Here is a 15,780-nt window from a genome sequence, read left to right on the forward strand (position 1 = left end):
CCTCGCGAGCCGAGCGAGTCAGTGGAGGGGCGCCGGGACTCCCCGCCACCCGCCTGCCAGCCCGGCCCCGCCGTCGCCGAGCCTCCTCCCTGCGCTTGGGCTCCCGCAGAGAAAGCGGCCTCGGCGTCCCGCCCGGCGGAGGCCAGGGAGGCGGCGGGGCGGGGCGGGGGGTCGCCGGGGAGGGCACTCGTGGGCCGCCAGGCCTCGCGTCCCCTTCTGTCCGCCGGAGGAGGATACCCCTTTATCCCACCTGCTTTCCAAAACGTCCTCAGTCACGGAAAAGAATAAAACACTACGAAGTCCAGGCCGTATTCCGTCCCCTTCATGGTCCAGCTGGAAGGCCATCGCTGCACATTTGCGGGGGGTGGGGGGAGGGGGCTCTACTTCTTCCAGGCCACACACAGGCGCTGCTGCCCTGAGACCCTCACCTGCTGGGGCTAGAATGTGCTCACTTGTCAGGACGAGTCAGAAGAGACCCTCCCTGCAGGTTGTGGTGCGGAAGAAATACCTGGGCTGGTAGGGCTGGCGGCCTCTTGGCGCCGGCAAGGCCGGACTGTGACTTGCCAGCTACTCTCTCCTCTGCTGGACGGTTGCATGGCCACAGGAGTGATTTTTCTAGGGAACAACTCTTGGCATGCTTGGAGGAGGACCCTGGGAATGGAGGCGGATGGAGTTTGAAGAAAACACTTTTGGATCCGTCAATGCTTTTGGTTCCTGTCTCCAGGAGCCTCTTTCCCCTGGGGCCCTCTTCCATCATTTCAAGGTCTCCAGGAGCCCCAGGATGGCTGTCTCTTTCCCAGGACAGGGCAGAAACTGCCGAAGCCTCCAGACAAGAACCCTGGCTGCGGAGAACAGCAGCACCGCCCTGGAAGATCACTGCCAGCCCCAGTGCACACGCACCTGTCAGGTCTGAGATGTTGGAGGGATCTACCAGGTACCGAGCACCGCTGTGCGGGACTTGGTGCTGGGTGTTTGATGCTTAGGTGTTCTCAGGCAACCCAGTGAGGTGAGGATTGTTTGCCTCATTTTTAAATTAAGGAGGCTGAGCTCAGGCACCCAGGTCTATCTGAGTCCAGATCTCCTATCCGGTTGCCTTGCAGGGGACGGCCCAGCAGACTGGGGACGAGGACTTTCTTCTACCGCCGCCACGTCCGCCCTTCGTGGGTAACCAGCTATGACAGTGCCCTGAGGGCGGGGCTCATCTTCCCGGAGCCCCCACAGGACCTGACACGTGCTGGCACCCCAATGTCTTTTGCATGAATGACTCGCAGGGACCGAGACTTGTAGGCCGTGGACTTAGCTTTTGCCCAGTACTCTGGCCCCAGAGCCCGGGGGAACCCACCGAGAGCCTGACATCTGCCGTTGGCTTCTGAAGGCTTTCAAATGTGCCTCTTCCAGCTCATTACCGCTAATGTTTGGGGACACCCTGCATACGACAGAAGCTATTAGAAAACCAAATTCTGCTCTATGAGGAAGCAAAACTAACAGAGCACAAAGCAGGTTAGGAAGGGAAGATTGATGAGCCAAGGCCCCTGGAAAATAAATGAGAGAAGTTTTCTTTGCCAGATGACTTTTATTTATTACACTTGCTTTTTGTTAAAGACACAGACATCCCACTGGTCTCTGCGGCCCAGGGCTGGGGAGATGAGCTGCTGGGGTTGGGAGGGCGCTGGGGTGAGGGGTGGGTGTGGGAGACTTGACTTAGGTCAGTGAGCCTCTGGGAAAAGGACCGATCTTGGGCCCCAGCTCTGGGAAGAAGGCTCTGGGCCTTGGCAACGGAGCAGGACTGGGCATCCTGCTGGTGGCACCCTTCCCAGGAGGCTTGTCTCTAAACCAAGGACCCGGGCAAGGCAAGGCCTGGAGAGTCTGGGCCGGCAGGGTGGTTCTGGTCAGGGGCGGTGCTGCAGGGGCTTTTTTGGCGCCTTGTTTCTGGGCCATGAGTGGGCCAGGGTGGTATTTGGTTGTAGCAGCAGAGGAAAGTGCATCAAAATAAGTCGTTCCCAGGCTAGCAGGGAAATCACACCTATTCAACAAATATTTATCGAGGGTCTTCGATGCTTGGTTCTGGGCATTGGGGATCCATCAGAGAAGAAAAGCCGAGTCCCTGCTCTTCTAGACAAGCCACTGGATACAATGACCACCCCACCCCCCCTTCCTCAGAGGTGAATGATCTGCGAGAGGGATGTATGAAGAGGACAATGGTAACCGTGACTATCAAGAGGGGCCAGGAGAGGCTTCACAGAGTGGAAGTCCTGCCAGGCCCGAGTTCAGGAGGTCTCCAGTCAGAGCACCAGGGGAAGATCATTCCAGGGGCAGAAACAGCAGAGACAAAAGAAAGGCCTGGTGGCATGAAAATCAACGGCCTGTCTACGGCATTATGAGGACACAGTCCAGTGGGTTTGATCAGGGGGACACGAGGGAGTGTGAAGGGAGAGGAGGCAGGAAAGACAGGCTGGGGCTCCGAGCTTGGACTTTATCCTCAAGAGACACCAGTGATGGGAGGAGCAGCACATTCGGCCATGGAGGCACCTTCAGGCTACTGAGGGAGGGTGCCTCCCCCCCCCCCCCCCCCCCCCCGTCCATCCATCCCCCCCATTGGCAGGGGAGGCAGGGCAGGAGAGCGGAGTCACTGCCTCACACCCTGCCCTGCTCCCCCCTCCCGCACATACACACACGCACACACACACACACACACACACACACTTCTCTTCTGCTTGCGTTTCACTGGGGCAGACTCTCCGGGGAGGAGCCTCTCTCCCTCCAGGAGATCAAACTGGGGTTGTCACTTGAGGAAACGGAGGCTTCTGGTGCCAGCGTAGCAGTAGCTTTGCCTGCCTGGACCCCGTGGGCCTCTCAACAAACTAAGGGCCTACTATGTGTCAGGAACTGTTCTAGCCTCCTGGAGCACGGAAGTGAAGACAGATGAGGTACTTCCTCTCTTGGAGCTAAATATTCTAGCAGGAGGAGAGAGGCGATAAACACACAGAGGAGATAATTTTGGACAATGGTAACCAGGAAGGGGTAAGACAGGGTGGCACGTGCAGGGGTCAGGCAGCTTCCCCGGGAGGTGGCATTTACACGGCAGCCCGAGTGGAAAGAGGCCGGCTCCCGGAGCACGAAGGAAGGGCATCCCGGGCGGGGGTGCAAGCGCGGAGGCCCCTGCGTGGGAAACAAACTCGGCGTGTTCAGGAAACCTGGAGAAGGCAGAACAGGCCCAGTGGAGTAAGGGCAGGAAGGGCTGGGGACAGAAGCGGGGCCGAGTGTCTGAGAACCTTGCAGGCCGAAGTAACAAGCTGCATTTAGATATGATGGGAAACCATCGCAGGGTTTTAAACAGGGGAGGGGTGTGGGTGACATGTGAGTCCCTTTTCTTTTTCTTTGTCTTATTAAGCTTTTTATTTTAATTCCTGTACAGTTACCTGATTTGTCTTTAAAAAGACTTTCTAGGGGCATCTGGGTGGCCCCGTCGATTAAGCACCCGACTTTAGGTCATGATCTTGCCGTTTGTGAGTTCGAGCCCCACGTCGGGCTCTGTGCTGACAGTTCAGAGCCTGGAACCTGCTTCCTATTCGGTGTCTCCCTCTCTCTCTCTCTGCCCCTCCTCCACTCACTCTCTCTCTGTCTCTCTCAAAAATAAATAAACGTTTAAAAAAATTAAAAAAAAAAAAAGAAGACCTTTCTAACAGCCAGAAAGGAGAAACAACTCAAGTTTCCACTGATGAATGGATGCCCAAGACGTGGCAGACCCACATCAATGGATATTTTGGGGCAATAAAGCGGAACGGAGTACTGATATGTGCTACAACACAGATAAACCTCGAGAACATTATGCTAACAGAAAGAAGCCAGACACAAAGATTGCACACACGGTAGGATTCCATTTACGTGCGATGTCCGGAAAGGCCAATCCACAGACACAGAAGGGAGGTTGGCACGTGCCTGGGAATGGAGTGAGGGTAGTGAGTGTCTGCTAATGGGCACAAGGCTTCTTTTTGGAGTAGAAATGTTCTTTGCGGGGTTTCTTGGGGTTTTTTTTTAATGCTTATGTATTTGAGAGAGAGAGTGCAAGCAAACGGGAGAGGGGCAGCAAGAGGGAGAGAGAGAATCCCAAGCAGGCTCTGCACAGAGCCCGATGTGGGGCTCGATCCCATGAACCATGAGATCACGACCTGAGCTGAAATCAAGAGTTGGACATTTAGCTGACTGAGCCCCCTGAGCACCCTGGAGCATAAATGTTCTTTTTTATTTTATTTTATTTTTTTAATGTTTATTTCTGAGAGAGAGAGAAAGACAGAGCACGAGCCGGGGAGGGGCGGAGAGAGAGGGAGACACAGAATCCGAAGCAGGCTCCGGACCCTGAGCTGTCAGCACAGAGCCCGATGCAGGGCTCGAACTCACGAACTCCGAGATCATGACCTGAGCCAAAGTCAGATACTCAATCGACTGAGCCCCCGGGCGCCCTGGAGTATAAAGCTTCTGCCATTAGATTACAGTGATGGTTGTGCAACCCTATTTACAAAAACACAAATTGTACACTTTAAGTGTGCGAATTTTATGGCATATAAATCATATCCCAATAAAGCTGGAGTCTTTTGGGTTTTTGCTTTTTTAAGACCTTTCTGGATTCTGGGTAGAGAATAGACTGAGGGAGTGAGGAGGCGGGTTCGGTCTCCCAGCCCAAAGACGTTGGGGTCCTGGGCCGGGCGGGCCACGCAGCCCGTGTCAGGTGGATGGTGGTGTCATTCCCGAGGTGAGAAAGCCTGAGAGGCCCCGGCTGCCGTGTGGACGTGACCCTGAGCCGCCACGTGGAGTGCCACGGGGAGGTGTCAGAGAGGCAGTGAGTGCAGTTTATAGGACCAAAGCCTCGCAAGTCGCCAGCCTACAGATGACACTAAAATCACAGAACTCGATGAGATCATTGAGGAGAGAGAAGAGAGAGGCCTTTGGTTTGCACGGCCTGAACGGCTGGGTGTGTGGCCACAGATGCGGCCGTGCCTTGGAGTGCTGCGTGGCTTTGGCCGGATCCACAGGCACAGGACGGGAATTAGCCAGAAAATAGATTAATTGGTGGCGGGGGGAGGCTCACAACAGCCTTTGGCTAGGCTTGGGCCAGGCTCTCGTCCGGTCCAAGCAGGGAGATTGATTTCCTGGGGTCAAGAAAGGCCCCCAGGGCTCTGTACACACGGACAGCTTTATTCTCAGCACCATGGGCCTGGGGACCGAGTCGTCTAGCCTGGCTGCCACTAGAGTGGCTTGTCAGCCCGGTGGTTCTGACGCACCGTCAGGGTTGAGTATCCCTGGGCTGGGGCCGGTGCTAGCCGAGTTTTCCTGGGCGGGAGTTTTGGAGAGCTGAGCAGTGAATGCCAAATCCAGAAGAATTGTTCCGTTTTATAAAAACACCCTTCCTCAGGGGCACAGGGTGGCTCGGTTGGTTAAGCATCCGACTTTGGCTCAGGTCATGATCTCCCGGTTCGTGGGTTCGAGCCCTGCATCTGGCTCTGTGCTGACAGCACAGAGCCTGCTTCAGATTCTCTGTCTCCCTCACTCTGTCCCTCCCCCACACTTTCTCTCTCTCTCTCTCTCTCTCTCAAAAACAAATAAACATTTAAAAAAAAAAAAAAGACAGAGGGAATTCAAAGGCTATGTGTGCCTGAAATCGGCCAGTGGTGGAAGAGACCAGCCGAGTTTGCTCTAAGGATGGCAAATATTGATAGCAGCGGGGGGTGGAAGGGTGGGAGTGGGGCTCTCTGAGGGCTGGAATGTTCTCTATCTTGATGGCGGGAAGGCTACATGACCGTGTACACAGGTGAACGTTCCCGGAGCTTTACGCTTAAGATTAATGACGTTTATACATGTGACTGTCTACCCTATGGCTCAAAGAGTTCTTTAAAAAAAGAAAAGGAAAGGGGACAGAGAGGCAGAGGCAGGACCTCAGAGCGCAGGTCAGATGGTTTCCCCAAGGAGCAGGAACCTCGGGCCCCACCGGGAGGGCCCCTAAAGCCACAGTGGGTGCCAGCAGTCAGGGTGGCCTCCTTGGGGATCGGGTGAGCCTTGGGCAGGCAAAGCGTAGAGGTCCCATGGTGACTGTAGGTGGGGAACCTCATGCCGGGGGAATGTGTGGAGTCAGCGCCCTATGGCGAGGGCTGGGAAGGTGACAATGGCAAAGGGTGGGGCGTGCAACCAGGAGACACGGGTAGATCCAGGCCTGTGCAGGACGCTGCGTGGGAGGCCGTCTCCTGGTGTGAATTACCCATGGGGTAGGGGTGAAGGTGGACAGGAAATGATGTTCGGGACCCAGAACTCCCAGGCATCCTACCTGTCACAGAACCAGCAGATTCCGAAGAGAAAAGAGAAGGCCCCCGGAGCTGGAAAACGGCCTTGGATCCACACATGCTAGCAAAGGACAAGGGCCATCTTAGGAAGCGGCTTAAATATCCAGAAGCACAGCTGGACAGGAGTGGGGGACGGAGGGGAGTGGAGGCTGCAGGAACAAAGGTCAGAGGAGGAGCCCCAGTGCCTTGAAGCCTGCTGTGCGCTCCAGAGGGGCGGGGGCCCCGGGGCCCGGGGCCCAGCAGAGGCTGCCCCTTGGCGGGAGGCCCCTGCTTCTCTCCGTGCTCCTGGGGGCACCGGCTTCAGAAGCTTCTGCTCAGGAACCCGAGAATAGTTTCCACTGAGACAGACGTAAGGGCAAGATGAATCCCGAGGCCTCCCGAGGCCTCTCCCCTCAGAAGTCAGAGGAAACTTTCAAAATACAAAGTAGGTCATCTCATGGCCCTGCTTTAACCTCTTCCCGGCTTCTTGCTGCTCGGATTCAAATCAGCCTCTGCCCCGGCCCTGGAGGCCCTACAGGATGGAGCCCTGTCCCTGCGACTTCCTCTGACTCACGGACGGTGCCCCTCGTTCACCTGTGGCCTTCCCCCTCCTCAGATGTGTCACTACCTCCTACCTCTGAGCTCTTGCGTTCTCTGTTCCGCTGCCTGGAATGGTCTGTCACACAGGTCCGTTCCCCGGGGACATCCCTGACCTCCCCATCTCCAGTGTCCCTCTGTCACTCTCATATGTGCCCTGCCTGTGGCCTCCCAAGCATTTATCTCCGTCTGCAGCCGCTTCAGTGACGTGTTTACACATCCGTCCCGGCCCTACCCCGCCACTGGCCTGGGAGCCCCACGGGGGCAGAAACCTTGTCTGTCGTGTTACAGCTGTAGTTACAGAACCTTACCCATCACCCGGCAGAGAAGGTTAATAGTCACTTGTGGAATTACGAAGCCTGGAGGGTTCTGGAACGGTGGCCTGGGCGGCAGCCATGAACCCCATAACCTATGAAGGTCTGGGGGTGGGGCCTGAGAACCTGCATTCCTAACAAGCTCCCAGGTGCTGCTCGTGCCTCAGACCTGGCTTCCATACTCTGGGAACCACTGATCTCCTGATTGGCCAGTGCTGGATCATTCTGTGGGCCGGAGCAGAGCCTCCCACCCTAGGTGGCAGGAGAACTCCCGAGGGACTGGTGACTGGGGCGAGGGACTCCTGCGGGTCAGGGCAGGAGGGTCCAGGGGTCTCCCCACAGGGAGACTACAGGCTGGCCAATAAATCCAAAGCCTTGGGAGAGGGAAGTTGAGGTATGTGCACGTGCCTACGCATGTGTGTGAGAAGCCTTTTGTCTACTCAGCCCCTAGACTGGGGATGTCCCCACTTGGAGAATGGCCTGACTCCCCTCTGTCTCCATGGGATGAGGGGTGAACTGGGTGAACCCCGGCAGTCTCATCACTTTACCTAGGGGAAGGGGTCACCGCACTGCCCAGAGGGCCACTGGGCCTATGAGCTCATACTCCACCTTTCTGGGACTTTCCTGTCCCATGGTGGGAAGAGCCCCGTTCTCCCTTCCCACACACTTTCTGGAATCTACAGTCAGCCCACAGCCCAGACAGCTCCCAGAGGCCTTGTAATGAAACTCATCATCACCCCCCACCCCATTCTCAGTCAGCTGGAACTTGTGGGAGGCAGGTGGGTGATTAATCCCTAAACCATCAACACAAACATTTGTTGCTGCCTACAGCGTGTTGGGGTTTCAAAGATGAGGAGAAGTTCCCTGGGATCTATCGGGGAGAGGCTCATGCAAACCTGGTCTGCCCCAAGTATGGTGGGGGCCCAGGACAAGGAGGTTTTAAGCCTGTTTCAAGGGAAGGGCAGGAAGGGGTCCAGGAAGGCTTCCTGGAGGAGATGGCCTCAAGGGCAGCCTTGAGGAATGAAGAGTTTAGTAGGCATACCTGGGGGGGTGGAGGACAATCCGGGCGAGAGGCACAGGGATGGAAACGTATGGAGGCTGTGAGATCATGCGCAGTTCCAGATCGGTTTCCAAAGGAAAGAATCTCTGGGCTACTTGCATGCTTTTCCGGGTTGGGTTTTACCATTCCCTGAAGCACCAAAGGCTTCCGGGAGACAGATCTCAGTCACCATTCTTTTCACTTATACCAGGGAAGGCACATCATTGGTTGTTCAAATTGGGACACTTTTGAGAGCAAAGGGGGCATTGGGAATGAATGTGCTGGAACAACAGGTTTGGAAGCTAAACTGTCATGAGCAAATTGCAAGAGCAGGGCGAGGGCCACCCTAGATTTGGGGTCATTTGAGAGAGGAAGGGAGACGCAGGGGGTGGGCGTGGCAGGGAGAGCACTGTGGGTGTCTGTAGGGGTGCCCAGAGGCCAGGGACAGCTGTGGGACCCAAGCAGGCCTCCCCGCACCTCAGGCTCCCGCTCTGTGGGTCTCTGCCTGCTGTGCCCCCCTCCCCATGTGGCAGGAAGGATTGGTCAGGGGTGTCCTGAAGAGGAAAGGCGAACAGGATCCCACCCTCGCCTCCGAAGCCGAGGGCCTCTGCCAGATTCTGGGCAAGCTCCCAGCATCTTCCCTCAGCCCTCTGCCCCTGCCTGAGCACCCCCACCATCAGGCCGGCTCCTGGAAGCCCTTGGATCTTTCTCTCAGTTTCCTCATTTCGTACTTCAGGGCTAACGGCAAAATGCTTGCTCAATGCGAAAGTGGAAAATGTTCAGATTTATTGCTTTGAGATTTTGGTTTGTCTCCTGGGCCTGGTTGATGCAGTTCCCTCCAAGTTTCAGAGCATTTTGTTTAAAAAGGAGAATTTTTGACAGCAGCGTTTTCTAGTTTACAGAGAGCCTTCACATAATAGCAGCAACGATCATCACTCTATGTATTGAGTTACTACACTGGGGAGCTCGATTAACCCTCGAAATCACCCTCCCTTTCCATAGAGGCAGGCGGAGGCTCAGAGAGTTAAGGGGCTTACCCAAGGTCATACAGCCCAGGGAAAGGGCAGGGTACAGCTGAACCCAGGTCCTCTGTTTCCGTCTCTGCTCGCCCTCTCCCGTTCTGCCTTGCGTATCTTCAACTTGATCTAATGTACACGGATCTGCAGATACACCAGTGGGTGAGAACAAAACAGAACAAAACGAGAAACAGAGGCTCTTGTAGAAAACAGAGGCTGGAATGAATATAAAAATAACCAAGTATGTCCAAGGGAACCCTCGACTCCCCAAACAATATCTTTTGTGCTAAGACTATTTTTGTAATGATGCAGGTGGCGGAGGGTCCAGGGGGGCAGGGAGTCAGTGAACAGAGGACTGGCTTTCTAAGTTCTAGGACTGCACTGTTCAAAATGGCGCTCAGTACTACAAATGGCTACTTAACTTTAGTTAAAATGAAATAAAAATTGGAGGCACCTGGGTGGCTCAGTCGGTGAAGTGACCTCAGCTCAGGTCTTGATCTCACGGTTCGTGATTTCGAGCCCCTCGTCGGGCTGTCTGCTGTCGGCACAGGGCCTGTTTTGGATCTTCTGTCTCCCTCTCTCTCTGCCCCTCCCCTGCTCACACTCTGTCTCTCTCTCTCTCAAAAAGAAATAAACATTAAAAAATAAAATAAAATGAAATACAATTGAAAATCTCAGCTCCTCGGTTGCACTTGGCCCATTTTAAGTGCTCAATACCCACCTGTGGCCACCCTGTTGGACAGCACAGATCTGGAAGATTTCCAACATCGTAGCAAGTTCTACTGGACGGCATTGTCCTAAGCCACAAGCAAGCCGGCTCTGGTGTTGTCCAGACCATCCTGGAGGGGGCGGGGAGCCACTGATGCAGGTGATAGCTTCCTCTGTAGCCAAGGTACCTCTCGAAGCCATCCCAACACCTGAGCCCCTCTACTCTGGAGAGGTGACAACTCCATGGATGCAGATAAAGGGCAGAAACCAAAAGAGCGGCCATTAGGGGAGACCTTGCTACTCGGTGTGGTCTCAGGACTGCATCTCCTGGGGCCTTGTTAGAAGCGCAGTATCTTGGGCTCCGCGCCTGAGCCGCTGAATATGAATCTGCATTTTAACAAGATCCCCAGGTGATTCAGGTGCACATTCAAGTTTAAAAAGCTCTGTCTTAAGAGACAGGAGGAGCAGGATCAAAATATTGTTCCAAGTATAGGGAACCAACCAGATATTTTTAGATACAAAAAACCAGCATCAGCAGCAACCCCCCCCCCCCCCCACAGCATTACCATGTGATTAAGCTTTAGTCACAGAGGGCTGAGCGTCTCTGTGCTACATAATCAACGAACATATTTCCAAGGACAGAGCCCCAGTGGGGTAGCAGGGAGGAGCTGGCTCTTCCCCATCTCCCCTTCGGTCCCCTCCCCAAAGCAGAGGGGACAGAGCTGAGATTCACATTGTGGGTCTCAAGGATACCGCCTTTAAATCGGATTTTCTCTTTTTGCTTTGCCGCCTTTAAATTGGATTTTCTGTTTTTGCTTTTCTTTCCAGTGCATTTGGTTTTTGAACTTTGCAAATCGCCAAAGACACAACGGGATGCACAAAGCGTCTAAACAGATGCAGTCATCTAAAAGGAAGCATCTGGAGGAGGAAATGTCCCGCTTCTCAGCAGTGCGGTGCTCTGCAGACCTCGGTGCCTGGAGCCAGGTGCTAATGAAGCTTTCCGGGCAGGAACCAGCATCAAGCCCATCTGTGAAGAAAACAGGTGCAAAAGGTGGTTCCATCAGACGAGGCTGCAAAAGAGGCCGGCAGCATGCTGACCCTTGCCACGAAAGGAGGGTCTGCCCCCGGGAGTGGTTCCAGAACTGGGCTTCTGTGGCTCCTCCTTCGATGAAGATGACTCATCCCTTAGTGTCTCTCTCCTCGCAGCCTACCTTGGGTCTTACTTATTTTTATCCCCGGAATGGCGTTAAGTTGCCAAACGGGTGATATTTCTCCACCTGCAAGGGCCCTCCTGGAGGATGAATTTTAAAATGCTCATTTTTACAGCTTGCTCCCAGCCATAATGCAGAAGACAAGAATGCAGGTGGCAGGGAGACAGGGACAGCAACATGGGCCCAACGGGGGGTGGGGAGGGAATGGGGCCTTGGGGAACCGCCAAGTGACTTTGCCAGGGAGAGACATTCCAGGAGTTGGCTCTAAGGGGCCGGAGGAGAGGAAAGAAGAAGAATAGCCAAGTAGGCTTTCCTAACTCTCTTTCTAATACTGAAAAAAATCAAAGCAAAACCTGTGAACAGTCCTGCGGTTTCTGCCCCACGAGCAGGTGGCTTCGTTATTTTGGTAGCAAACCTCATTTTTTTCTCCAGGGACCAGCCCATCCCCTATCGCATGGGGTGCTTGCCTGTCACTCAAGATGCACCTGGCTGGGGAGCACATGACCCAGGTTAGGCCAATTGGAAGCCTACTTCCTTGAGGGGAGCCGGTAGGATCCGGACCCATTTGGAGTCACCCGGCCTGACGGAGGTGCTGGGGAGACTACCCCCTTGGTTCTTGCAGCCTAGATCCCGTCCCTGGCCACTTCCTCTTCCTAGTCCTTCTTGTGGTCTGACTGTTGCCTCTCTTGAAAGCCCATGAGTCACCCTAGGGCATTTCAATACGTGTTTTTTTCTTTTTCTTTTTTTTTTTTTGTTTGTTCGCTTTGTTTTGTTTGCTTAAGTGAGACAGAGTTGGTTTCTATTATTTGTAATTGAGGGCCCGAACTGTCACAAACCCAAATGCCCAGCCACAGAGGCTTGGATCCAGAAAGCACGATAGAGTACACAATGGAACATTCTACAACTAGGTGCGGTAGTAAGTGTGTATTTGTTGACATGGAAAGAACTTCACAGTATATAGTTAAGGGCAAAAGCAGATTATAGTAAAACAGTAAACACAGTGTGATACTATGTTTGCAAAATATATTCTGTACGTTCACAGAAAAAAGATCTAGAAGAAAATATAATGGTCTTCATTCCAAAGGGTAGGATGGTTTGTATGTGGCTTTTCTTTCTGCTCAGCATAAAGATACTCCTAACCTTTCCACAATGCTTGTGGAGTGGGTTTTTCTGTTTTGCCTTCTTTATTTTTTCAAGTTTATGAAATGTTTATTTTTGAGAGGAAGAGAGCGAGCATGCCAGCAGAGGGGAGGCAGAGAGAGAGAGAGAGAGGGAGAGAGACAACCTCAAACAGGCTCTGCGCTGTCAGCAGAGAGCTCGACGCAGGGCTCAATCCCACGAACTGTGAGATCGTGACCTGAGCCGAAATCAAGAGTCAGACACTTAACCGAATGGGCCACCCAGGCGCCCCTGTTTTGGTTTTTAAAAAAAGTGGACACAGGCGGGTCGCCAGAGTCACACTTTCTTGATGCCTGTCTAAAGTGAAGTGATTTCCTGGGTTCAGGGAGGGACTTAGTCACAAAACTCCAGGGTCCCTGCCATGGGGACTGTTCACCCAGAGCTCTGACTACTGCTTACGAAGATGCAGGAGGCATCTGTGTCCCCAGGACAAAGAAAAGCCCTGCCCACTTTGCCAGGGCACCTGTGGATCCCACTCATTGTCACAGCGACCTTGGGAGATAGAGGTTCCTCCCTGTTTGACGGAAGAGGGACCGGAGAGGTGAGGTGACCTGCCCAGGCTCTCATAGTGGGGACTTAAAGGCGGGTGACTTGGCCCAGGGCTCCAACACCCCAGGGGCTACTCAAGTTTATTAATCTCCGCACCCAACATGGGGCTTGAACTCACGACCCTGAGATCAAGACCACATGCTCTTCTGACGGAGCCAGCCAGGCGTCCTGGGGCTACTCAAGTAGCCAGAATGAAGTGACTGAGCGTGTGGCAGGGCTTAGAATTATCCTGTGAGGTCAGCTGTGTGGACAAGCTGCCAAGCAGAGGGAGAGCTCTCCCTTCACCCCTGCCTGGACGCCTTGCTCTGCATAATGCCTCAAGGTTCTAGGCCTCCCCGCGGGGGAGGCAGGTGACGTCACTGGGGAGAGTGGGATCGTGGGATGCCCGTCTGGCTGCTCCTTATCTTCTAGGCCTTGAAAGTCATGCCCGCAGATCGGTCCTGGCCATTAGTACCCCGGCCCCACATGACTCCTTTGTAGCATTTTATACAACTTGCAGTCATGTTACTTACCTGTCAGTTTACTTCCCGGTCTGTCTTTCCCCCTCCTTGACCGTTCGCTCCCTGAGGACAGAACTTAGGACTGTTTCACTTATGGCTGTGTCCCTGGTGTCCAGCCCAGTGTCTGGTCCCCTACGGGCACTCACCATGTATCTGCTGAACGAGAGCAGATGAACTCGTAACTGGGGGTGGGAGGGGCGTGTGAGTAAGAGGGGCTGGGCTCACCCCTCTGTCTCTACTGGCTGTATGACTTCAGGCAAGTTGCTGGCCCTCTCTGGGCCTCTTCCAAGCTTTGACCTAAGTATAAACATCCAATTCCATTTAAAGGATTGGCTTCACCCTTCCTGAATTTTTAAGACCGAGTTAAGGAAAGGCAATAGAAGTCTTTACTAAATTGCACGTTAAATCAACTGCTGGTTATTTTTTCTGATAGCACTGCAATGGTCTTCCCAAGAGTCACTGATGTGCAATGAACCCAATCGTATTTCTTATTCAATAAACTCTTTTATTGTAAGTTTACGGATTTTTCCATTACAATAATGAAAATAGCACTAGTGATTCGTTAACATTTAGGCCCAAATCAAAAGGCAGCGCCTCCTCAAATTATAAGGTAAATGCCACATAGTTGAACGTATAGTACATGTTGGGCAAAAGGCATTTAAAATATAGAAAACAGGGTCAAGGTTTGTGTCTGCAAACACTTTAAGGTTTAGTTCATCAAGACGATACTGCGTGTGAAAGCACATGATTTTGAAAGCATATAATCTGTGATAAAACACAACTGCAGAGAAAAGGCAAAATCAAGCAAAACAAATTAAAAAAAAACCCTCCCCACATGAACGGAAGTGACCCAAATACATGGCGACAATAGGCAGACCTCCAGTCATTGGGCCCTGGGATGGCAAGTGAGTGGGTTTCATAGAAATTCTCCATAGGAAGGAAAGTCTGGGCCTGGTGCGACATTTGCTGCGTCTCCAAGTCCTGTCTCCTCACAGAGGAAAGGAAGTTGCTGGTCCGACACCTGTGCCCTGGGTCTGCCCAGAATGGGGCCTACGTTCCCAATCCCTTTGAGAACAGTCCCAAGTCCTGAAAAGGCAAGGCGACCCTCCGGGCCCCCGGGAGCGGCAGGGAGGTGGGGTCAGAGTTGGCCCCCGCCCCTGCCGGGGCTGTCCGAGTGGTTCACGGGGAGGGGGTGGGCCTCCGTGTTGAACACCCAGTCTTCCAGGGAGAGCACATCGTCTTCAGAGAACAGAAGATAGAGATACCTGTGCCCCGGGGGCCGGGAGGGAAGCAAAACACAGCCCGTCAGCACTTTGGGGAACAGGCCCCCCCGCTGGGAACAAATCTCAGAGGCCACTGCGACCACAGGCCTGTGGCTAAGGGTGCAGGGAGGTCTGAGATCCCAAATCCACTAGGAGGGCTGGTCCCAGGGAAGGAGCTGTGGATGCCAAGGAGGGCACTGAGACTTGGGGCGGTCCCACCTGGTTGAATGCTGGCTTGCCCGTGCCCTCACTCTGTTTAACTCATACCCATCCGGCTTCACCCAGGTTCTTCCCCGCTTGTATGAGGACCCTATGTGAGAAGCCTGCTAGGACAGCTTAAGGTCTAGAGTCTTCTTTCGTTTCACGGTGGCCTGAGGACTGCACCAGTCCAAACTCTTAGGCTGCTCCCTGATGTGCCGTTCTGGTGGCAGAACAGACCATTCTAATCCATTTCAGAGCGTTGAGCACAAGGGGGATGCTTTGGGGAACATCGAGGACTTCCACCCCAAGAAAGCGAGGGGCCGGGGCAGCAGCAAAACTGCACAGGGAAGGTTCGCAGCAGTGACCCCCATCACTGTCATTCTCCCCATTTTACAGAAGAGGACGTAGTTTCAGAGAACTAAGTAACCCAAGGAGACTAAAGGAGTTAACTTACCACACGGCTAACACTTAGGGGGTGGAGTCCAGCCCGGGCCTGGCCAGAGGCGTACCCTGGGGGTGTGACCCGGAGAGCCCAGCGCCCCCTTTCCCCGCCCCTCCGGCCCCTCTTGGGCCCCCCTGTGATGGCAGAACCTGTTGGTGAAGGGAGGAACTGCTGACCCCATCCCTCGCCCACCCCCGCCCTTCATCCCTAGGAAAGCCCAGTTTCCTCTGGCAAGAACACCGGCCGGGCCCCAACTCACTTTAGTGTCTCCGCTAGAAAGAAGGTCTGCTGTTTGTTGTCGTGGTTGGGAATGCTACTGTACACGTCTTGGATCCCGGAGAAACCGGCTTCTGTTCGACAGTATTTCTCCAGGGCCTGAGGAGAAGGGAGGCAGCTTTGGGGGCGGGGGGAGGGGAGAGGAGAGGCCCCTGCCCAGTTCTCGTGCCTGCCC

General features: G+C 54.0%; 1 protein-coding gene and 1 long non-coding RNA gene across 5 annotated transcripts in view; one reads left to right on the forward strand and one right to left on the reverse strand.

Annotated features, from left to right (window-relative positions):
* The first annotated feature begins 22 nt into the window (after positions 1-22).
* LOC132671344 (uncharacterized) lies at positions 23-1,565 on the forward strand. The gene is made up of 2 exons (XR_009607057.3): positions 23-1,006; positions 1,101-1,565. It is a non-coding gene; the product is annotated as an uncharacterized LOC132671344 (long non-coding RNA).
* Positions 1,566-13,908: 12,343 nt separating this feature from the next.
* Positions 13,909-15,780, reverse strand: part of MAN1C1 (mannosidase alpha class 1C member 1) — a 296,651-nt gene continuing 294,779 nt past the window's right edge. For all 4 annotated transcript variants that reach the window (XM_078452181.2, XM_060621586.3, XM_060621584.3 and 1 more), the window contains 2 exons: positions 15,589-15,704; positions 13,909-14,689 (listed from right to left, as the gene is read on the reverse strand). In XM_078452181.2, coding sequence (XP_078308307.1) covers positions 14,563-14,689; positions 15,589-15,704 — 243 coding nt within the window. In that variant the 3' untranslated portion in view covers positions 13,909-14,562. The remainder of the gene's footprint in view (positions 14,690-15,588; positions 15,705-15,780) is intronic.

This window comes from Panthera onca, chromosome C1, assembly GCF_046562875.1.
Source record: "Panthera onca isolate mPanOnc1 chromosome C1, mPanOnc1 haplotype 2, whole genome shotgun sequence".
Lineage (NCBI taxonomy): Eukaryota > Metazoa > Chordata > Mammalia > Carnivora > Felidae > Panthera > Panthera onca.